We start from the raw sequence: 22,894 nt of genomic DNA, 5'->3' as shown, positions 1-22,894 counted from the left end.
CTCTCATGCCTGTTGCAAACATCTGTCCAGAATCCTCATCTCTCCCCACATTCCTTAACACCTTCCGGGATCCTGACGGATCTTGGGGTCCCAGCTTCTCCCGGACACGAGCCTAGGTTTGCTCGCATAATCTCCGGAGGGGCCCGCTGGGTCATCACTGCTGGTCTTCTTTTTCAGCTATACTGACACTAACCTGGGTATGATCCCTCCCATCTCCTCGGGATTTACTTTGCTCCAAGCACAATGAGAGAAAACGGAATTGATCATTTCTGGTCCCTTAGAAGGATGCTGTATTCAGGAAGGGAGTAGCTTTGGTTTCAGTAACAAGCCAACCTTGACAAGTCTGCATATATTCTGACATTCGTCTTACTCTTGGGACCAAGGGTATTTACTGACATTTTCATGGTGATTTAGCAGTCTGTGTTTACAAGTAAGATGAGCCTTAAAAAAAATAAACAGAAAACAAAAAGCAACCCATATACATATCAATACACACATATATTTTCACAAAAAGTATTTTCAGAAACTGTGCCACCTCGTCTACACCTAAAGAAGACGGGTGACTCTTCCGTGACCACACGCGAGGGTCGGCCTGTGGACAGACAGGCGGGAAAGCTGTGCCGGGCCCGGCCTGCCCCCGCCGCCCCCCCGCGTGGGCACAGGTCTGCTGGCGGTGCAGCCTGCCCGCCAGCCCCTTCCCGGAAAGAGTAAGGCCATTCTGTTTTGATTTCGGTAGATAATCTTGTGCCGCGGCGATCAGAAGGGCAAAACGAAGCAGTCCTGATGAGCAGCAGGGCCGCCCCTGCCAGGCGGTTTTGGAGACGCCGGGGAAGGCGGATGCAAGGCGTGCGGTTGTGTGAGCAGAATGGGGGGTCAGGAACCCGGGACGCGGCTTGCTGCCCAGCAGGCTCTTCTCAGCCCCGGTGGCCGGTGGGTGCGGGAGCTGCTGCGAACCCACGTCCTGCCGTTGTTGCAAGTGTGTCCCAGCCAGAGCGCCCACGTGGGCGAACCATCTTGGTCTACAACCCTAATTTTATATTACAAAGAGCATCCTTTCGAAAGCGTATGCTGCGTAAAAATGTACTTACAGGAGAATCTCTCTGAACGGTATTTCTTGTATACGACATAGAGAGAGAGGCTATTTTAGCCAGGCAAAAGGTTTTTGCAGTGATTGGAATAAATCATTTATGACCTTTCAGTCCCATTTAGGACACTGATAATAAAACCATGGCAATCACTTTTGAGGCTTTAAAACTTTACTTCTTTGTGGTTTCAGAAAGCAGGAAGCACCCCTAAAATCTTTCAAATACAGCCGTTTGACCTGTCGCACGGGGTGGTGGCAGGTGGGGAGGGCCGCGGACTTCTGTGGGCCCTGCTGCTCGTGACCTGGAAGCAGCTCTCACCTTGTCAGGTCTGCACCCCCCGTGCTGCTCACAGCGTCCCCCTGGGGAGCTTCCCAGACACGGAGCCCCTCAGGGCCCCCAGCCCACCTGGTCAGAGTGTGCACGGTCACAAGCTCCCAGGTGATCTGTGCGCCTGTGGAAGACGGCGAGGTGCTGCTCTGGACGCCAGCTGTGATGCGCCTCTGTTCAAACGACCGGCAGAACTGGGCGCGTGTAAAACAAAACGGCAACTAAAACGTATCGAGTGCCTGCTCGGTGTCACGTCACGTGCCAGGCAGGCGCTTTCACGTATCACCCGTTTCATCCTCAAGATCATCCTGCGGGTTAGGTTAAATAACTGCCCAAGTTCAAAAGCTGGGGCTTGGACCTGGTCTGACTCCTGACTCCAAAGCCCAGGTGCCTTTTCTTACAGCTCGGGCTCGGCATGCCCTCAAGCCGGCACGCGGAAGGGACGGGGCGGGGGGGGGACACGGAATGGTGGCTTCAAAACAAACTTCTGAGCCTCATTTTTAAAGCACACATCACTGCGAAGTGGGCAAAACCGCAGTCGGGATGCGAGCCCGCCCGTCTCGCTTCCCGGGATTTCCGTCACGCGGCCTGGCAGCGGCAGGCGGTTTGGTGGGGATTACAGCAGGGAGCCACGCAAGGGTCCTGACTGTAATCCGCCCGGGAGATGTTGTCGCCGGCAATGTCTTCAAGGACCCCCGAGAGAGCCGCTCTGACCTCGGGCAGCACCCTCTGGTACTCGGCACTGCCCCGCTCCAGAGGCGCGGCTTCTGCGACATCACCATCCAGGTTAAAGATGAGGGGGGGCTCGTGGTGCCACTCGGGCCCGACGCTGCCATCGCAGGCTCTGGCCCCACCTGGAGCGGGTGACAACAGAGACCCCGTCAAGCCCAGCGCCAGATTACAAGCGAGTGCAAACACAGCAGGACTCCAGTGTTGCAGCGACCGCGCTCCCTGCCAGAGCAACTGCCTCGAGCATCCGTGATGCTCCGTCATCCAGAACCATCCGGACCTCCTCCTGGGACTTGCCTCAGAGCCGCTAAGACACTGACTCAAGTATCTGTCCCCTCTACCCTCTGGGAGTAAATGTGTCTTTTGAAAATTGATTTCTTGAGTCCACAGGACACTCAATTTGGCAAATTAGGCAGGGAGGCCAGGGAAGTCGTTTCCCTTTAGGCTGCGGTTCAGCTTCTTGTCTGAGTTAGAATCTGGCTGTTACGGCGGTCCCCGAAGACGGGTGACGAAAACGTTTGGAGCGATGGCCGCCTCCTTGGCTGTTAATGATTCAGATGACTTTTTTTCCCCCCCTTTTCCGTACTAAAAGTAGTTAAGACTTCTGACAGGAATAAATACAATATAATTATATCAACAAAAGGAATTCAGGCAGAGGACAGCCCTGGGACACACAGGCAATCCTGAACACTTCCTTTGCCTCTGGTCCCCTTAGCAGGGAAACGTGAACAAGGTAGACGTTCACCAGCCGCTCAGGGGGAAGCAGAGCCCTGAGGGGTGAGAGAATTTTTTCCACCGGCCCCTCCTACAGGGGACCCTGTGGGATGGAACGCTCGACAGCATCCTTACGAAAAGCACAGCTGTGTGATGAGGACGGTCCAGCTGACAACTTTCTATCCCACCCCCCGCTACAAGCTGAGAGCCTGAAGCCCAAGTGCAACTCAGTAAAAGCAAATCTCCACGAAGGAGCCACTGTCACACCACGGGAGGACGCAGCTTTCACTCTGGGCCAATCTGAACAGAAACGTAAAATGTGAAACACTGAGAGGGAAGAATGGGTAGATCACGCCGCCTTCAGGAAGCCCTCTGGTATTGCTTCTCCTCCTGGGATGGATTTCAGTTTGTCCAACAGAGAGAGAGTCGTTGCCTAGTGTTTGGAGCTGAAGTTGGCTCTTCTTCTTTGCCAATAAACAGAGGTGACGTGAGCTCTGGCAATCAGTCAAGCGAAGGTGGGGACTGACTCCTCTTATAAAAATTAAAGGCTTCCACTTAAGGGAATAGTGGAGTAGCTCACATAAAACTCATCCTCCCATAGATGACAATTTTAAGTTCTAGGCAACATACGGAAAAAACCCAACCAATTGAAGGCACCAGAAAATCATCCATGCAGGCAGAAAGGAATTTGATTTTTGAAAGCAGGAGGCCGCACGGGGCGGGGTCTGTGTTTAAGTGTTTTCCCCTGGGGACACCCCCCTACCCACCCAGTCAGAGCAGCGTGGAGCAGCTAAAGCCCCAGGAGGGGGCTGCAGTCTCTTTGGCATGAGGTGTCAGGGGACAGAGTTCAGAGCTGCCACCACAGATGAAAATTGGTGGGCAAAATCCTGGGAAGGAGAGAGCCGGAGAGGGGAAGGCTTAAGATCTGCAAATAAACTCCCTTCAAAACCTTGGCTGACCCCTGAGCTGGGCATGCACAGATTCTAGCAACAGCTACAAGTCTGAAGAGCCCAGCGCGCATTTCTGTGCTACCCAGTGCAGGGAAGGTAGAATTTAGAGTGTGAATTCTGTTAAGTTAGAAAGGCTTGATAAACACTTCATGTTTTCCATTGAAGTCCCAAAAGGTTCATGCTAGGAGTAAAGACTGTATCCCGGAATGAAGGCGTTTACCTAAGATTAAGGTTAAAATCCAACAGAGCCCAGTTCTGACAAAGCATAAAATCAAGCCTCCTCAAGTTTAAGGGGATTAGGCAGTAATTAACTGCCCGTGAGAACCAAAGTCAACACTCCTCAGACTGAAAGTCAGAATCTCTACAATGCATCACACACAATGTCCAGTTTTTAAAAACAACTCAATAGGAAACTTCTAGTTTCTGGTCCAGCATTCGGAGCTTTGGAAGTCAGCCCTCCATCCTAACAACTAAAAAGCTGAACAAAACTAAAATGTCAGTGACTCTTCTTAGATCCATCAGAGAAGTGAGGTCACAGGGCAAACCTCTGCCCCCCAAACTGGAGACAGACAGGTGAATACAGAGAATCACAACATACCAGAGCAGAAACCCACAAGCAGGCACCTCTGGGAACCAGTGCCCTGGTAGGAAAACCCGAACTGTGATTAACAAATGGCGGGAGGCTCAGTGTGGGTGAGTCTAAGAGTTAAAAACCCCATGGGGGGGTGGGAGTCATCTTTTAGATGAAAATCCTAAGAAAAAAGAAAAAAATAAACGCCAGTGATCAAAAACACTGTAACAGAAATAAGAATAAGAATGCCTTTGATGGGCTCGTTCCTAGATTCCACGGCTGAGGACAGAATCTCTGAGCTTGAGGGTATCTCAAAAGAAGCTTCCAAAGTTGAAAAGCAAAGAGGGAAAAAAATCTGCAAAACGCAGAGCAGAATATCCAAGAACTGTGAGGAAACTACAAAAAGTGTAACGGGAACCCTAGAAAGAGAAGAATGAGTGAAAGGAACAGAAGAAATCTATGCAACTATGATGACTGAGATTTCCTCCAAATTCATGTCAGACACCAAACCGCAGATCAAGGAAGCTCAGAGACCCTGAGAAAGACCCTGTCAAGAGAACAAGAAGTCAAGCCACAGACGAGAAGAACATTTTTTCACAAGGCATATCTGACAAAGGGCTGTTATCCAAAATACACAAAGGACTCTTCGATCTCAACAATCAGGATGGTGAGAAGGAGAACCTGAACGGCACCTCACCAAAGGAGACACGCAGTTAGCGGACAAGCATATGCAAGGGTGTGCAACGCTGTACGTCATCAGTGGTTGCAAACTGAATAAGACCCCACGACACACCTATTAGAGTGGCCAAAACGACAAACAGTGGCGACACCGAATGCTGTTGAGGCTGTGGGGCAGCAGGAACTGTCGTTCACTGCTGGGGGGGATGCGGAACAGTGCCACGACCTTGCAAGACGCCTGGGTGGTTTCTTACAAAATTAAATACACTCTAACCGTACGATCTAGCAGTCACACTTCTTGTTATTTACTCAAATGAGTTTATGTCCACAAAAAGACCCCCACGTGGATGTTTACAGCATAACTGTCAAAACGGTTTACTCATAATTGTGAAAACTTGGAAGCAAGCAAGACTTTCTTCAGTGAGTGAATGCATAAATAAACTGTGGTACGTCCAGGCAAGAGAATATTTTATTCAGCATTGAAAACAAATAAGCTCAAGCCATGAAAAGACATGGAGAAGCCTTAAAATGCTGTTTTAGTCAGCCTAGGCTGCCATAACAAAATACCATAGACTGGGTGGCTTAAATAATAGAAATTTATCTTCTCACGGTTCTGGAGGCTACAAGTCCAAGATCAAGGTTCTTGAAAATTTGGTTTCTGGCGAGGGTTCTCTTCCCTGGCTTGCAGACAATAGAGATACAAAAAAACCTCGGTAAATACTAGCAAACTGATTTCAGCAGCATATAAAAAGGATTATAGGGCTTCCCTGGTGGTGCAGTGGTTGAGAGTCTGCCTGCTAGTGCAGGGGACGCGGGTTCGAGCGCTGGTCTGGGAGGATCCCACATGCCGCGGAGCGGCTGGGCCCGTGTGCCACAACTACTGAGCCTGCGCGTCTGGAGCCTGTGCTCCGTAACAAGAGAGGCCGCGATAGTGAAAGGCCTGCTCACCGCGATGAAGAGTGGCCCCCGCTTGTCGCAACTAGAGAAAGCCCTAGCACAGAAACGAAGACCCAACATAGCAATCAATCAGTCAATTAATCAATCAATAAATAAATCTTTAAAAAAAAAAAAAAAAAGGATTATACACCATGACCAAGTGGGATTTATCCCACGGATGCAAGGTTGGTTCAACATATGAAAATCAGTCAGTGTAAAGCAATGTATATTCATAGAACAAAAGACAAAAACATGATCATCTCAATAGATGCAGAAAAAGCATTTGACAAAATCCCACACTCTGTCATGATATAAACACTCAAGAAACTAGGAATAAAAAGGAACTTCCTCAACCTGATAAAAATTATCTGTGGGAAACCCAGAGCTAACATCATACTTAGTGAGGAAAGACTGAAAGCTTTCTCCCTAAGATCAAGAACAAGACACGAATGTCCACTGTCATCACTTTTATTCAACATTGTACTGGAGGTTCTAGCCAGAGAAATTAGGCAAGACCCAGAAACAGAAGGCATGCAGACTGGGGAGGAAAAAGTAAAACCACCTCTATTTGTTGATGAAATGGTCTTATATAGAGAAAAGCAAATGGTCAAAACTCTCCAGTTAAAAAGCAGAGCCTTATCAAACTGGGTGAAAAAGCAAGATTCCTTTCTTTCCTGCCTACAGAGATGCATTTTAAATATAAAAGCAGTTGAGTTGAAAGGAACAAAATAGATATATTACACAAACAGTAAGCACAGGAAACTGGAGTGGCTATGTTAACATTAGACAAAACATACTTCACGATATGGAGTACCAAGATAACGAGGGATATTTCACAAGGATCAAGAGTCAGTTTTTAAGGAAGACAAAACTAAAGGGAAATATAGACAATCTACATCCTAAATGGAGATTTTTAAAACGCTTCTCTCAATAATTGATAGAACAGCTAGACAAAAAGCCGGGAGGGATATAGATGATCTAAACAACTATCAACACCTCCACCTGATTGAAATTTGTGGAACATTATACACAAGAACTGCAGAATACACATTTGCTTCACTTCCACATGGTATGTTCACCTAGACAGACCATCTGCAGGGCCATAAAATAAGTCTCAGTAAGTTTCAAAAGATTGAAAACTTCCAGAGTGTGTTTTCTGATCACAATAAAATTAAATTAGAAATGACAAAGATAAGAGAGCTAAAAAAGGCCCCCAAAATTTGGAAATTAAGCAACAGCTTTCTAAATGACCTATGAGTCAAGGAAGAAATTAGACAAGATACTAGAAAATATTTCCAACTAGATAATGAAAGTAAAACACAGAATTTGGGAGATACAGATAAAGCAATGCTTAAAGGGAAAACTGTAGCTATAAACGCTTATATTTGAACATGAGAAAGGTTTAAAATTAATTATATAAATGTCCTCTTTAGTAAACTAGAATAAGGAGAGTAAAGTAAGTAAAGAAGGAATGGAAATAAAAGCAGGAATCATGACATAGAAAACGATAAAGGAAATTAACAGAGATAAAAGTTGCTTCATTAAAGATTAATTAAAAGGATAATGAGGGAATATTATGAACAATTTTAGGCCAGTAAATTTGACAACTCAGATGAAATGGACAAATTATTTTAACAGCTTACCAAAGCTGATACAAGAAGAAATTAAAAATCTGAATAGCCCTATACCTATTAAAGAAATTAAGTTGATAACCAAGAACTTTTCCATCAAGAAACCTCCAGGTCCAAAGAGTTTCACAGATGAATTCAATCAGACATGAAAGAAATAATACCAATCTCCTATAGCCCCTTCCAGAAAATAGAGAAAGGAACACTTCCCAACTAATTTCCCAAGGTTAGCAAAACCCTGATACCTAACCCCGACACAGACATTGCAGGAAAGGAAAATCACAGACAAAATCTCGGCAAATCAAATCCATCAATATATAAAAAGAAGAATACATCACAACTGAATTTATCCAGGAATGTAAAGTTGACCTAACATCTGAAAACCAATCTATGTAATTCACAGCATTAAGAGGGTCCTTATGCAAGTATATACATTTATAATAACTCATCAAATCATGCCGTTTAGGTCTGTGGCTTTCACTGTGTGTAAAGTTTCCCTCAATTACTCTTTTGAAAAAGGAAAAAACAATAAGATCACTTAATTCTGGGCCACACACCAAAACAGACTAGCTGCCTTTTAAAGCTGCTCCTAGTTCACGACCCCAAAAATCACACCCTCATCATAGAGGGACACACACATCTTTCTCTGATCTAATGGAGTAGATGTCAGTTCACCTCACTTATCCCAAAGCAGTTTTATGTAACTAGCACGCAGATTTTCAGGGACGGGGGTGGGGGAAAGGAGGAATCAGAGTACATCCAGGCTTCATCCTATTTCATCCTATTTGCCTCCCATCTGTTGAGATTTCCATTCTTCCCTTGCTAACTTTCCTGGGAGTTTGCTGATGCCTCAGAAGAACAGACCTCCCCTGGGTATCATAATTCCTGTCTGACTGTGATCATTTCAAACAGTCCTATTACTTCATAGTAGCGTTTATGATCCCAGCACCGTGAAGACAAGGGCTTTCTGGCTGGGTTATGACTTCTGAAATTAACTCAGCCTGGAGAGACCATACCTCTGAGACAGAGTAATGTAAGGGCTGTAATCTAGACACTTTCCATCTGAAAGAATAACAAACATCTCACTGGTTTGCACTTTAGGTCTTGGAAAGTCGAAGATTCTTGTGGCATTTTTAATATCCTTCAAGTGATGAACTCAAAGAACTTGTTTGGTTTTTATGCCACATTTTCTTTGGGGGTCACTTATTCACCCTCAGGGCAAATAAATTTTTCTTCTTTATTATATAATTCTTTGGAAAGCTCTAACCTTAAATAAGTGAATCAGGACTTCCCTGGTGGCACAGTGGTTAAGAATCCGCCTGCCAACGCAGGGGACACAGGTTCGGGCCCTGGTCTGGGAAGATCCCACATGCCGTGGAGCAACTAAGCCCGTGCGCCGCAACTACTGAGCCTGCGCTCTAGAGACCGAGAGCCACAACTACTGAAGCCCGTGTGTTTAGAGCCCGTGCTCCACAACAAGAGAAGCCACCCCTATGAGAAGCCCGTGCACGGCAACGAAGAGTAGCCCCCGCTCGCCGCAACTAGAGAAAGACTGCGCGCAGAAACGAAGACCCAACACAGCCAAAAATAAATAAATTAAATAAATAAATAAATAAATAAATTCATTTAAAAAAAAGAAATTGAGTTAAAAAAAATAAATAACTGAATCAAATTGGAATCCACATCAGATCCCAGATTTGGGTGAGGGTTTTTTTTGGGGGGGTGTGGGGCGTTGGGGGGAGCTTGTTTTTCATTCATTATAAAAAAGTGTTAGGGTTCCTACCAGATGCAAGATTCTGTGCCAAGCATGTCAAGACAACAACGATTAAAGAGCTTACAGAGGCTGAGTTTAGAGAGCTTAAAGCTACTAGAAGAAATAAAAGATGTACTTAAATAACTGGCATGTATGGCAGAATGTGGTAAATACCGGAGTTCTCCATATCCTACCCAGCTGGGAAGACGAGAAGTTCTACAATGCAGGTGGCCTTAAAAGCTGAGAGGGATTTTAATCTGGAGGCCAAGGAAAAGGACCGTCGCTCTTGGAGAACTAAGACTAGGAAAGTATAGGGACCCAGGGTGGAGGGAGTCCAAATTCAGTTGGAAGCAAAAAGCCATTGCAAGACTTTGAGAACCATGCTGATCTGCTATCACTTTTCTAAAATATACCTTTAAGACGGTCACAGGGTGAGCCAAGAAGGAGAGAGACTTGGGTTTGCTAAATAGACCTCTAACATCTATTTTCTGAAACAGTCTCTTGCTTCAAAATATCTCTAAGCTCCCACTGAATGTTCAGCCAGACTGGCATTGAAAGCATAACCGTGGGATGAAATGCTTTTCACGTGAAAAAGTGGACGTTGTGGATGTGCTGGACCAGCTCTGAGCTGGCTGGAGACCTAGGCGAACAGCAGAAAGGCCTTATTAGCGTACCTGTAGGTGCAGAGGACCTGGGCAGGGCCCTTGCGTGTTGAGCCCTCCTCCTGGGCCCGTGTTTGGGGCGGCACCGTCGGAGATGCTGAGTGCACCCTGAAAGGGGGCAGCCCCCATCATCCTGGAGGCCTGAGCGAGAGTCCGGGTGGGACAGGGCCCCTCAGTAACTCACCGGTGACGAGGAAGGCCTTGTACTGCTCCAGGCGGACAGTCTGAAGGGCTCCGTCCTCTCCGGCCGCCCCACTGTTGGGGTGAAACAGCACCTGGGAAAGGGGGGCAGGGCTTACAAATAAGAAAACCATGCTAGAGGCTCCCTGGAAAGCATTACTTTCTTTTTTCTTTTTTTTTGGCCGCGCTGCGCGGCACGCGGGATCTTAGTTCCATTGGAAGCGCAGAATCTTAACCACTGGACCGCCAGGGAAGTCTCAGCATTACTTTCTTTGTAGCGTCCCTGTTCCCCATCACCCGCCAAACCCACCCTCTGACACCCAGCCCAGCCCCAAACACAGACAGAAACAGGCCTGTGGTCTACACCATCCAACTCCCGGGAGCCTGTGTGAAAGAGCTGTTTTGCTAGTCAATTAATCGGAGTGGGTTACAGCTCTGCTTGGATTCCTAGGCCAGTACTAGCCATGTCATCTGCAGGGTCCAGTGCAAGATGAGAATGAGAGAAACCTTGTCCAAAAATTAAGAATTTCAACTGTATAGCACAAGGAATTATACTAAATATCCTGTGACAAACCATAATGGAAAAGAATATGAAAAAGAATGTATATACGTGTATAAACGAATCACTTTGCTGTGCAGCAGAAATTAACCCAACATTGTACATCAACTATACTTCAGAAAAATAAATTTCCTTTTCTTTTAAAATTTTTATTCATTTATTTATTTATTTTTGGCTGCGTTGGGTCTTCGTTGCTGCGCGCAGGCTTTCTCTAGTTACGGCAAGCAGGGGCTACTCTTCGGTGAGGTGCGCGGGCTTCTCATTGCGGTGGCTTCTCTTGCTGTGGAGCACGGGCTCTAGGCACGTGGGTTTCAGTAGTTGTGGCACGTGGGCTCAGTAGTTGTGGCTCGCGGGCTCTAGAGCGCAGGCTCAGTAGTTGCGGCGCACGGGCTTAGTTGCTCCGCGGCATGTGGGATCTTCCCGGACCAGGGCTCAAACCTGTGTCCCCTGCCTTGGTAGGCGGATTCTTAACCACTGCGTCACCAGGGATGTCCCAAAATAAATTTCTTAAAAAGCTATTTTCTTTTAATTACTACCCCCCCCACACACACACACAAAATTAAGAATTTCAAGGTGGCCACAGCACATGTGCTTTAAAGCAAACACAGGGTCCTTCTAAGTGCGGGTCCCTCTGTGACAGCAGGGGTCACCCACCCAGGAGGCCGGCCCCCGCCTGAGCCCCACCCCTCAGGGTCAAGACGGGGCCTGGGATCTGCATGTTTTAGAAATATTCCCAGGGAGCCTGACACAGATTGGTGGTGATCCTTGGATCTCTTTGAAAAACAGCTTCTTCAGCATCCAGTCGACTCTCTGACTCTCACGTGAGGGCGTCTCCGTGTGATTTCTCCAGAACTGGGCACGGCCTTCCCTCCAAACACAGATTACCTTTGACTCTGTCCTACCGCACTCAGACCGAGCAAGTCATCAATGAAGGAATCACCTTCCAACTCCACGCTCCACTGCAGGGGGCACGGGTTCGATCGCTGGTCGGGGAACTAAGATCCTGCAAGTCAAGTGGCGTGGCCCCCCAAATAAAAAAATAAAAAGAATCACCCTCCAGAATGGAAACACCTAGTTCAGCGTTCCCAAGGACAAGGTGTGGTAGAAAATAAATGACCAGCATCCTTGGTAAGTTGGTGGCTTTGGGCTGGAAACGTGAGACCGCCTTGGTATGAATCATGACCGATATATATCACTGGAAAGGCGCTTACGTGATTCAAAGTTTCCATGGAGCTAAAAAAAAAAAAAAAAAAAAAATGAGAAACATCTGTTGGAGCGGTAAACAGCTGTCCCCCCAAGTTTCCCGGCTCTGAAAGGATGCCAGCGGGGGTGGGGCTCCTCCCACACCTGCTGCTTCCGTGCTCTCGTGACAGGGCCTGCCAGGTCCCCAGCCGGCGTGATGACAGCAGGCCCCTTCCAAACAGGAAGAGAAGTCGTAACTCAAAACCCTCACTTCTTCCAACCCTGAAGGAAGCCAAGCCTCTCACCACAGGAGGCTGTTTTGTTTCCTTCTGGAGAGGGCAGGAAGTGGGGGACTTGGGAAATCTATTGTCAACAGATCTAGGATGTACTCAGACATCCAGGAGATGGGAGTCCAGGCCCGCGGGTTCGAGCCATTGACATTATGGCTCAGTAACAGAAACAGAAATTCCATAGGCGGGGGCTGCCGTGTGCTGGACATTCATTTGGTGTTACCAGGCGCCACTTCCAGAATCCAAGAGCAAGCAGAATGGCTCGCTCTCAGGAGGGCGGATGGATTTTGGAGAACTCGTATATGCCCTTCTTTTCCCCTCTGAGCAGACCGATTATGGCGTTCTTGTTTATATCAACATAGGAAGGAGGCTGGCAAATTTACACATGAATCACAGCTGAAGACATTTCCTCTCCAGAGGACACCCGGTCCGAATTTCAAAGATAACTTTATCTTCTGCAAACATGTTGCATCTTCTTGGTTGCCTTTCTTACCTGTTTGCTTTGTTTTCTTTTGTTTTGCTTTTTCAAGCAGGGAGCACCTCCTTACCTCTCTGGAGGCTGGTGCCCACCCCAGAAGGAGGGGTCTCCCACCCCTTCAGGTCGGGGTGCACAGACCCAGGTCTCCAAAGGCCGTCAGCCTCCTGCCAGCCGCTCCGGACAGCATCTTTTGCCACTAGGGGGCCTCCCTTATCCCTAAGAGAAGTGATCAGCGGTGCAGAGACCAAGACCCGACTTCCGTTTCTACAATGTATGGTCTCCAGGGATGGACCAAGCCTTGTATGACCACACAGCCCCAGACTGGTCGTGACAGGACAGATGCAGAGCCATTAAGAAGCCTTCCCTGGGCTGACAGTTTCTGGACTCGGTCATGGCAACCTGGGGCTGAGGTAGGACTTGACCAGCAGTGGTGCTGCAACCTCCAAATTCCATCCGGGAAGCAGGCGAGCCTAGAGTGGGATGCCTGCCCCCAGGCTGTGCACCCTCTCCTGCCCGCTCCCCTCTCCCCCTTTGTGGTTGCCCTCGTTGCCTGGACACAGACGCCTCCAGATCAGAAGCAGAACGGTCTGCAGGTGCAGGAATACCCAGCATGGCATCAGCGACCCTAGCTGTCCATGAAGTGGGTGGTGAGACCGCTCAGCAGGAAGACCTACAGCCCAGCATTTGCTTGTAAACCTCTCCGCGCAGGACCTGGGGAGGGTGCCAGGGCTTACGTGGCCCTAGGTTGCTTCAGCTCTTCGACTTTCCGTTACTCGTTTGCAAAATAGGGAAGAACCCAACCGCTGAGACTTTTTGCATATTGTTTTGAGATGACGGTCTAGGAGTTACTTTGAGCTTCTTGAAACTGGAATGGTTTTCTAAACCAACCCATACTCGAATCTTGTAAGCCCAGCGTATACCTAAGGGTGAACACAGCTGTGTTTATTAAAATATATATGTGTATGCTGTGGGAACTAATCAATACATTCTAATTTGAGTATTAAGGAATGCTCCAAACAGGTGGCAATGTTTAAGTCTAACCTTTAAGGCTGTTATACACAGTTGGATGTCCCAGAATGATACAGTGCCTTGCACGTGATAGTTACTCAATAAATGATTACTGAATACCAAAACAAAAACAAGGGACTTCCCTGGCGGTCCGTGGTTAAGACTCCACGCTTCAACTCTGGGGGCGCCAGGTTTGATCCCTGGTCGGGGAACTAAGATCCTGCATGCTGCACCAAAAACCAAAAACCAAAGACAAAAAGCACGCGAACGTGTGCTCGTGTGTGTGTACCCACGTGAATATGTGTGCATAGGTGTGTATATTTCTACAGTCACTCATGTATTTTTCCCTCCTGGCCCTCCACCAGCAGACTCGAGACAACGTACTCCCGTCTCCGTAGCGGCTGAATCCGGGGCCAGCGGCGACCTACGTTGACCTCTAAGGTGTCTGGACTAACGCTGCAGGAGTCCCGTCTTCTGGGAGGCTGGGCCGGGCCCACAGGTGCCAGCGCCCACGTGCCTCTACCCTGGAAGGTGCCACCAGAGCTCTGGGCGAGCGGCGAGTGGCAGCTGTCCCCTCCCGGGCCACGGGGTATCCCACACACATCACACGTCCCCACGAAAACCCCAGGCGGTGTTGCGGCTCGTATCTGGCTCTCCTGCCGGTCCCTGGGCCCAGTCCCCTGGGGGCCCAGACCAGCAGCCGCGAAGCCCCGAGCGGAGCCTCCGCGGGTCCGCGGGAAGCGGCGGCTTGAGGAAGACGGCGAGCTCTCTGCCGTCTGGAAGCGGAAGTTCCGCGCCCGGGAGCTGGCCTCCCCCCGTGGACGGACAACGTCAAGGAGCCCACAGTCCTTGAAGCGCTTCCTGGTGACCCCGATCATTCTGCGCGCGGCCGTGGTCATAAACACGCGGGAGCATCTCTCCGCTGACGTCGTCGATAACCCCCCAGGGTCACATACTGCGAACTCCCAGCCAGAGGCGGAAGCCACCTTCCTGCTTGGTTGTCCTGCGGGAGCAGGGCTCGGCCTGGAAGGGTCTGCAGCTCCAGGGGGCCAGATAGGCCGGGAGGAGCCATCCTGCTCCAGGGGCCACTCCGAGCATCGCGGAGAAGCCCTGGTGGCCGCTCAGGACCAGTGCGCCGGCCGTGGGGAAGGGCAGCCTCAGGAACTGCCCCAGGACATTTGACTCACTTCCATGTGACTGCAGTAAAGCCAGAAATAAACCCTTTGATGTGTGGGTCCCTAACTGAGGAGCCGGGCTCACAGGGCCTTCCAGAAGAGCTCCGGGTTCCGCCGGCCTCCTTCCCTCCTCCCACTTCCTCTTCCTTTTGGCAAAAGTAAAACACACAGAAAGACAGGGAAAGGCCACCCGGCCTGACACTTCCTGGCTGTCGCTGCCCCCGAGGGCTTCAGAGCACCCCGAAGAGGGGACCCTGGGGGCTGGAGGGCCGTGTGTGTGCTGAGCCCTCCAGGACCGGCCCTGCCACCCAGGCATCTTTCGTTCATTTGTTTGCTCATCCAGTTCTCGTTTATTGCACGCTGGCCGGACGCCAGAGCCTGTGTTAGGTGTTCTGAGAATTCCATGGTGAGCTCCCTGACCTTGGGAAGCTTCCGTTCTGGCGGGGGAGCCCCACGATACACAACTCACAGACGCAGGTCATGCACCCCATCCAACAAAAATGTGCCGCGTGCCGAGGGCATGTCAGAAAATTAAATGATGGTGAGGGGAAAAAAAGTCATTCGGTATAGGGAATAAGCCCCAACGGACGCCCACCCTACACCAAAACTGCCGCACAGAAATCTGCACTGATGAACTGGACTGACTCGGGAAGAAGGGGGGAGCGGAAGGACACGTTCCTCCCAAAGGAATCACCCCTCGGCGGCTGACAAACTGCATCTCCAGTGGCCACCTGCAGGCATCTTCTGACGACGGTTCTGTTTGCACAGAGGCAGCCAGGCCCCGATGAGGGGCAGGGGGCCCGCCTCTGGAGAAGCCCAGGTGGGACACGTGCCACCTCCACTTACCCTGTGCCCGGCCTGCGCCCCGCCGAACAGCACCTCCGAGGCATCCAGACCGTCAAAGCGTCGGCCTCGGGGCAGGCTGGCCCCAGCCAGGGCCACCACGGTGGGGAAGATGTCCAGCACGCTGCAGGAAGATGGAGACAGTGTCGGCCCCAGCTGCCCCCAGGCTCTCTCCCTGGCCGTGCTGGGGTCAAGAGCCGCCCAGCCCAGCCCAGACCGAGCCCCGGCAGCCTCCCATGCAGCCCGCCCCCTCTGCCTACCTGTTCCGCCTTCAGGCCCCACCTGGATTTCCTACAGGAGCAGCACCCAGGCTCTGCAGCCAGGTGTTGCCTGGGCTCCAGTCTCAGCTCGGCCATCTGTCTCTCTAGCCCTCAGTTTTCTGTTCTCTAAAATGGGCATGGTAGGGGACTTCCCTGGCGGTCCAGTGGTTAGGACTCCGCCCTTCCACTGCAGGGGGCACGGGTTCAATCCCTGGTCAGGGAGCTAAGATCCAGCAAGCCTCGCAGTGTGGCCAAAAAAATAAAAATAAAATGGGCATGATAATAATAGCACCTGCCTCACTGGGTGGCAGTGTGGATGAAAGACACAGGTAATGCACGTAGAGGGCCTGGCACTCAGAGGGCTCGCTGGATGTCTGTGTTAGAATCACTCACAGGGACATCCCTGCAGACCTACCTAAGAGCTAGGGGGCTCTAATAAAAAGGAATGAAATAGTGCCTTTTGCAGAGACATGGATGGACCTAGAGACTGTCATACAGAGTGAAGTAAGTCAGAAAGAGAAAAACAAATATCGTATAATATTGCTTACATGTGGAATCTAGAAAAACGGTACAGATGAACTTATCGGCAAAGCAGAAATAAAGTCACAGATGTAGAGAACAAACTTACGGTGACCAAGGGGGGAAGGGGGGTGGTGGGATGAACTGGGAGATTGGGACTGACATATACACTATTGATACTATGTATAAAATAGACAACTAATGAGAACCTACTGTATAGCACAGGGAACTCTACTCCATGCTCTGTGGTGACCTAAATGCCAAAAAAATCTAAAAAGGAGTGGATATATGTATATGTATAATTGATTCACTTTGCTGTACACCTGAAACTAACACAACATTATAAATCAACTATACTCCAATAAAAATTAATTTAAAAATAAATACATAAAATAAAAGTTAAAAAAAAAAAAGAACCAGAGGGCTCTACCTGTCACCACCTAGGCCACTGCCACCCGCTGAGAGGGAACAGTGTGTGACAGGTGTCTGCAAGAGAACATTTCCTTCATTTTTCCCACCCTGGGTCTCCGTGTCGCAAATAGCTAGTCTTTGTCTAGAATGCCGTCATGTGTGACACATTCCATCCGCTTTCATTTAGCTCTTTTATTCCTGTTACAAAATAGTCAGTGTTCAGGGTGGGAAAAAGCATAACATCCAGAAATATGAAGAAGCAGCACACACACAGTCCCTCACCCGAAGGCAGCCACTGTGAACACGTTGGTGGATTTTGTGAATTTGATTTCCTTTGAAGTCACGTGGTACCATTTCCCTCTACTCTAGGGCACATCTCCCTCCAGCCTGCTGTGCTCAGGTCAGACAAAAACTCTTCGGCAAGAACAGAGCTGTTTATCTGAGGGCCAGGCTAACGGAGAGTCGGTGGGACTCGACGGAGCGGAGGGCCAGGCCCGCGCGAGGCTGGACATCCCGGGAAAGAGGGTCCACCTGAGGCTGGGCTCATGGGGAGGCCTCCAGGCCCCACCTGCTGCTTCCCCAGCCCAGGGTCCTGGGAGTGGAGGCTCGCCCCCCAAGATGGGCCGCGGAAGGGACCTGCCACGTGCCCGCCTCCCCTTGTCCTCTGCTCCGGGGCTCTGTCTACAGCCCCAAGCAGGATCTCTCCCTCGACTACGGTACAGAGCGTCTCTGGTCTGCCTCTGGCTTCCACAGTCCACAGAGCCGGTGGCTTATCTCTTGCGATGCACGCTCCAGGAGCTGGCACCCCACGCACATGCAAGTGCAAGAAGTACGCGGTAAGCCCTTGCGGAGTACAGAACAGTCCAGAAACCTGTCCAGAGTCCAAGGTCCCTGCCGCAAACCAGGCAGCCCGGAGGACTGCAATGCAGGCTGAAGAGGCCGGGGTGGCGGGTACTGCTGCTTTGGCGCTTTCTCTCAGTTGCACCCCTAAGAGAGGCGTGCCTCCCAGAGGGGTCAGGTCGGTGCCAGAAGAACAGGATCTGCCTTAGATTTGGGGGGTGTGGTACATTTTCTTTTCCCGTCTTATTCCCCCCTCCGTCATCGTGAGGCTTGGCATCCTCATCATACAGCACGGAGTCTAACGTTCATGGAGTCCTTGTGTCTCAGAATCGGGCAGGAGCCTCCAGAGCACAGAGGAAAGCTCGGGTCCGTGAGAAAAGCTTCTGTATCTCCAGGACTTGCCAGTCCAAGCTCAGGCTACCAGAGAGTCCTTCCTTACGTAAAGGAGGAAACCAAGCCCCCGAGGGGAGCCCTGGAGGAGGGAGATCCTCCCGGGACACACAGCCCCAGACCCTGGGCCCCTGCGTGAACTTGGAGAAAGCATCAGTCCTGCAAAGGCTACCAAAGGGACCCCGCTACTCCAAACCCTCCCTAAGAAATTGGTCCCGGGAGCCTTGGAAACCTTGGGGAAAGAGACCAAGAAACCCCAAACCTAATTTTCAAGTTTCCACAGTTCATTCTAATACCTGGGAAGGCGCGTTCCGACTTTCATGGAACCTCAGTCCGTTTGCCTTTGTGGTTCCTTATTCCATATAAAATACCCAAAATTATATTTTACAATTCTGTTGACATAAAGATAAATATAGGGGCTTCCCTGGTGGCACAGTGGTTGAGAATCTGCCTGCCAATGCAGGGGACACGGGTTCGAGCCCTGGTCTGGGAAGATCCCACATGCTGCGGAGCAACTGGGCCCGTGAGCCACAACTACTGAGCCTGCACGTGGAGCCTGTGCTCCGCAACAAGAGAGGCCGCGATAGTGAGAGGCCTGCGCACCGCGATGAAGAGTGGCCCCCGCTCGCCGCAACTAGAGAAAGCCCTCGTACAGAAACGAAGACCCAACACAGCCAAAAATAAATTAAAAAAAAAATAAAAAAGATAAATATATAAAGAGGAAATATTAAGCCATTTTTCTTCAACCTAAAAGTTTTTGTTTTTTCTTCTGGTTTCAAAGAAAATGAAAAGGTCGTGTGCCCCCAGCACCGCGCCTCCGGCCCTGATGGGCAAGTGGGCCTTGGGTTCTGGAGGCCTTGGTTACGAGAAGGGCCGTCGAGAGCCTGCTGGCGGCCAGGCAGGCACGGCGACCCGGAAGAGAGCCATCTGAGCGTATCGGCTCTGGGGGGCACGCACTGCAGGTTCTGTTGCCCCCGTGAGAAGATTTTCTTCACGCGGCTTCAGCCAGCCCAAGGCGCTGAAGGCTGTTCAGAGAAAGTGTGCATATTTGTGTTTTTATCCAAGGAATTGCCAACAGAAGCTGCGTGTGGGGCCTGGGCAATTGCGAGGAGGACGCGGGGAGCTGCAGGGCTGCGAGGGGCTGGCCTGGATCTCAGGGCATGTGTCGATGGCACTGGGGTGCCTGCTGGGGTGCCGGGGGCAGAAGGGAGGCTGTTTCCTAGAAGCGCGGACATTACATCTGGGAAGTGGCCGGTGTGATCTGAAGACGGGAAGTGAGACGGGCCAGGGCCGCTGGAGTGTAGACTGGGGTGTGCGGGCCTGGGCTCTGGGCCTAGAGTGAGGGAGAGGAGAGCGGAACCCCTCCAGCGTGGGCCTGGGCTCCGGGCCTAGAGTGAGGGAGAGGAGAGCAGAGCCCCTCCAGGCCGTGGAAGAGTGGGAACGGTCCTGGGGTGTGGCGAGCGAGCTCCTTAGCCTCTGGCTGTAAGTTCCTTCCTGCGGGAAACTCGCTCGCGTTACCTCCGGGGAAAGCTAGGCACCCACCCCTTCCTGGCCTACGTCCCTCTGCGGAGACTGGAGAGGCTGCAGGTCCCCCAGGCCCCCGGCCTCAGGTCCCTCCTGGAGACCAGCAGGGCCCGGCAGCAACTTTGCAGGGAGCACGGGGGGGCCCAGAGCACCAGGAAGCCCCAACACCGAAGCGTGCGCGTCCGTTACAGAGCAGAGTGCCGTAGGAGTGCGGGTGAGGGAGGGTCCACTGCCCGTCTCCCCCCATAACCCGCTGCCAGATATGGGAAAGCAGCGGGCAGGGGGCCTTGAAAGGAGATGCCGGCTGGGCCTCGCCCGGGGGCGGTGACACCCAGCCCACAGGACACCGGCGTGAGCATCGGCTCTTTGCAGATCTACTCCCGGGACTCAGTTCTGTGCCTCAAGACAGCCCAGAACCAGCCGAATCGCCCTCCACATAACTGCCTGCCTTTGGGATATGGGAAGACAGCCTCGGGGTCCCCCAGCGGGGCATCCGCTCTCCGGGCGAAGCAGACCTTTAGCTGTTTCTCAGATGAGATTACTGCAAGTCCTCCGTACCCGTCGAGCCGCTGTAGGCTTGCCCCAAGAACCTCCAAGACAGCGTTCCTCCGTTCTGAACAGAGATGGGGGCCTCCCAGCTCAGAAGCAGAGCAGGCCCCGCCCCTTTTTGTCCATGACCAAGAGGAATCACTTGAGAGCTGTGATTCTCAACCAGCATGAGTCTGTCCCCCCCAGGGGACACTTGGAGCTGCCCGGGGACGTTCTAGTTGTCACACTGGGGCTGGGGGAGCCATGGGCATCCAGTGGGTGAAGGCCAGGGATGCTAGTAAACGTCCTTAAATGCCGAGGACACCCTCCACCCCAAAGAGTGGTCCAGCCCAAAGTGTCAGCAGTGCCAAGGTTGAGATACCCCGCTCTAGAATTTTAGGGTCAAATCACCAGACGTGCTGCCCTCCCGAAGGGACGTCAGCTCCTCAACAACAGAAGCCTTCTGTCCCATGTAACCGTTCTTACATCCCCGGTCCCTGGAGCCATGCTTGACCCATACCTGGACCCAACAATTCATCTCCGTTGAATAAATGAATTTCCCCCATTCTGCAGTTGTGTCACTGGGCTTTGGGGCCAGGGCATCTGTAAGACCTTTCTTTTGATCTTATCACATCACCTCAGTGCACACCTGATTATTAACACACTAGTTACGTCTAAAGGTAACCAATAGGATTAGTGTCGACCCCTTCTCCCCTGACCCCCTAACACACCTTTCTACTTTTTCTGTATTCACGTGAGCATTTATATCAACTTGTCTACTCTCTGGTGTCCGTAATTCCTTAGGGCCACTGGGATATTGGTTTAAGGGATCATGGCCTCAGCTCAGAGTGGCTGGAGGGAGTTATCTCTGATCTGGAAGGAGATGTATATCCTCTGGGGAATAAAGTAGTAGACTAAGTGATAGAAGAGGTGATTAAGTACCTAATACGTGGGAGGGTCTGCCTGGGCTTCCAAGAACGTGAAGCGTAATAGCATCAGTTTCTTGAATAGGGATCATAGCACCCTTCTCCTGAGAGTTGACCCTGAGGGAGCCCTGGCAGTCAGGGCGCTCCACCCAAGTTTGCTTTCCATGGATTCACGTGAGAAAATAGCAAGAGGATGAACTGTATGGAGACAAACTGTCTTGCTGCAATCAGGACTAATTTAACACCAAAAATATCCTAAGAGGGGCTGATCTGGTGTATCGGTAGTGTCCTGGTAAAACTCCCAGCAAATGTTACCTCGTACCAAGGCTGGCTTCCTTTGGACACTCACCAAAATATCCCCTAAGTCAGTTGTCACCTCTGAAGCCCGGAATTATCAACAAAATGATGCAATTTTATCACGGAGCCGTAGTTGACTGAAGGTGAGAACGCCATTCTCAACTGAGAAGCACGAGCTTGGTTTCCGGTGATGTCACTTGAGAGACGGCACGTCCAGCCCAGCCCGTGAACCCTTGGCCTGACTGCAGCAAGTCAGGCCCATGAAAAGCAGCCCGCCTGGCCCTCTTCCCGGCCAGCCTGACATCACAGACTCCAGCCGGAGCTGCTGTTGTCACGTCTGCTGGCAGCACCCCGTCCCCATACCCACCCCTGACTGTACGGGGCTGACAGGGAGTTCCTGGGGGCCCAGAGGCTGCCAGGGACAGTGCCTACTCACCCCCGACTTTGGCTGTCACCGCTGTTTACCCTTCCTGTACCCCAGGCTTCAGTCTCCCCGCCTTCTCCCCATCACCTCCCCTCTGGGATGCTAGAGGAAACCAGTGAAGCCTGCTTTCCTCTACTGGGCTGTGTTCTCTAGGCCAGAACCCACTTGGTTAACGGTGAAGGACCTTTGGAACTAGGAAATTAGTCTTTAACCAGAATAAGACCTCTGAGCGTGTGAGCAAGCACCTGTGCCTACGGAGGGGCCCCCTTGTCCATGGATTCAGGGCAGAACCACAGAGAGGACGGGCCCTCCGGGCGAGTGAGAAGCTCTCGTTATAAGTCATGGTTGCAGAGCTGCGTGGTGTTGCTTTCGGGATGGCACACCACAGCCAAGTTCTGTGCCAAGGAGATGGCCTCCTGGGCCTGCCTTAATAAGGAGATCAGAGTAATCATGAGATGTGCTCACGTTTACAATCGTCCTTCCTTGTAGAAGCTTCTTTGCCAGAGGTAGGCAGAAGATCCTCGCCCAAGGATTCATCCTTTCCTTCCCAGCCCGGTGGATCCAGCTTCCTTCTCCCTCCCCTCGGGGGCACATCAACATCTAGACCCCTTTCTTGTGCCATCTGATGACCAGTGACATGCTTGACAGAGCGATCGCCAGAACACCTGCCCTACCCCCAGAGAAGGGATCCTTCGGGCCCAATAGATCCATTCCCCGCACCCCCGTCAGCTTGGCCCAGGCCAAACGTGGTGAGGACGCTCCTGGCCTCTCTGCAGCCCCTCTGTCCTCAGTGCACACCAGCACGACCCAGCACTGACGGCCCCCAGCGCCCTCTTCCCAGAGACAGGCCCCCCAGAGGGTGGCTTGAAAAGTGTCCCACTGCACTACTGCTACAGGCAGCTCCACGCTGCTACAGTCTGAGTTCGGGAAGTATCTGGGGACACCTGGCCAGGGCAGGTGATGTTTGAGGTCTCTAGCTACGCAAGCATCCATGACTTTTTCCTACATCTCAAGGTAATTTGGGTCT

General features: G+C 51.0%; 2 protein-coding genes and 1 long non-coding RNA gene across 19 annotated transcripts in view; 1 reads left to right on the top strand and 2 right to left on the bottom strand.

Moving 5' to 3' along the window:
• The window catches only part of WIPI1 (WD repeat domain, phosphoinositide interacting 1), a 31,413-nt gene extending 30,178 nt beyond the window's left edge, over nt 1-1,235 (top strand). Inside the window, exon 12 of one of the 2 annotated variants that reach the window (XM_082441936.1) lies at nt 737-1,235. In XM_082441936.1, coding sequence (XP_082298062.1) covers nt 737-1,104 — 368 coding nt within the window. In that variant the 3' untranslated portion in view covers nt 1,105-1,235. The remainder of the gene's footprint in view (nt 1-736) is intronic. The other variant, XM_082441937.1, reaches the window with a different exon arrangement.
• Nucleotides 1,236-1,238: 3 nt separating this feature from the next.
• Nucleotides 1,239-22,894, bottom strand: part of ARSG (arylsulfatase G) — a 116,532-nt gene continuing 94,876 nt past the window's right edge. For 14 of the 16 annotated variants that reach the window (XM_082441928.1, XM_082441933.1, XM_082441932.1 and 11 more), the window contains 3 exons: nt 15,752-15,872; nt 10,218-10,308; nt 1,239-2,266 (listed from right to left, as the gene is read on the bottom strand). In XM_082441928.1, the coding sequence (XP_082298054.1) occupies nt 1,992-2,266; nt 10,218-10,308; nt 15,752-15,872 (487 nt within the window). In that variant the 3' untranslated portion in view covers nt 1,239-1,991. Of the gene's footprint in view, nt 2,267-10,045; nt 10,142-10,217; nt 10,309-15,751; nt 15,873-22,894 lie in introns of all 16 variants that reach the window. The other 2 variants (XM_082441927.1, XM_082441934.1) reach the window with 2 other exon arrangements.
• LOC309650510 lies at nt 16,817-22,893 on the bottom strand. The gene is made up of 2 exons (XR_014257604.1): nt 19,544-22,893; nt 16,817-19,488 (listed from the first exon to the last, which is right to left on the bottom strand). It is a non-coding gene; the product is annotated as an uncharacterized lncRNA (long non-coding RNA).

The sequence above is a fragment of the Balaenoptera physalus genome (assembly GCF_965194825.1).
Source record: "Balaenoptera physalus genome assembly, chromosome: 20".
Classification (NCBI taxonomy): Eukaryota; Metazoa; Chordata; class Mammalia; order Artiodactyla; family Balaenopteridae; genus Balaenoptera; species Balaenoptera physalus.
Note: the sequence above shows the minus strand (reverse complement) of the source record. Positions and strands in the feature narration are given on the sequence as shown.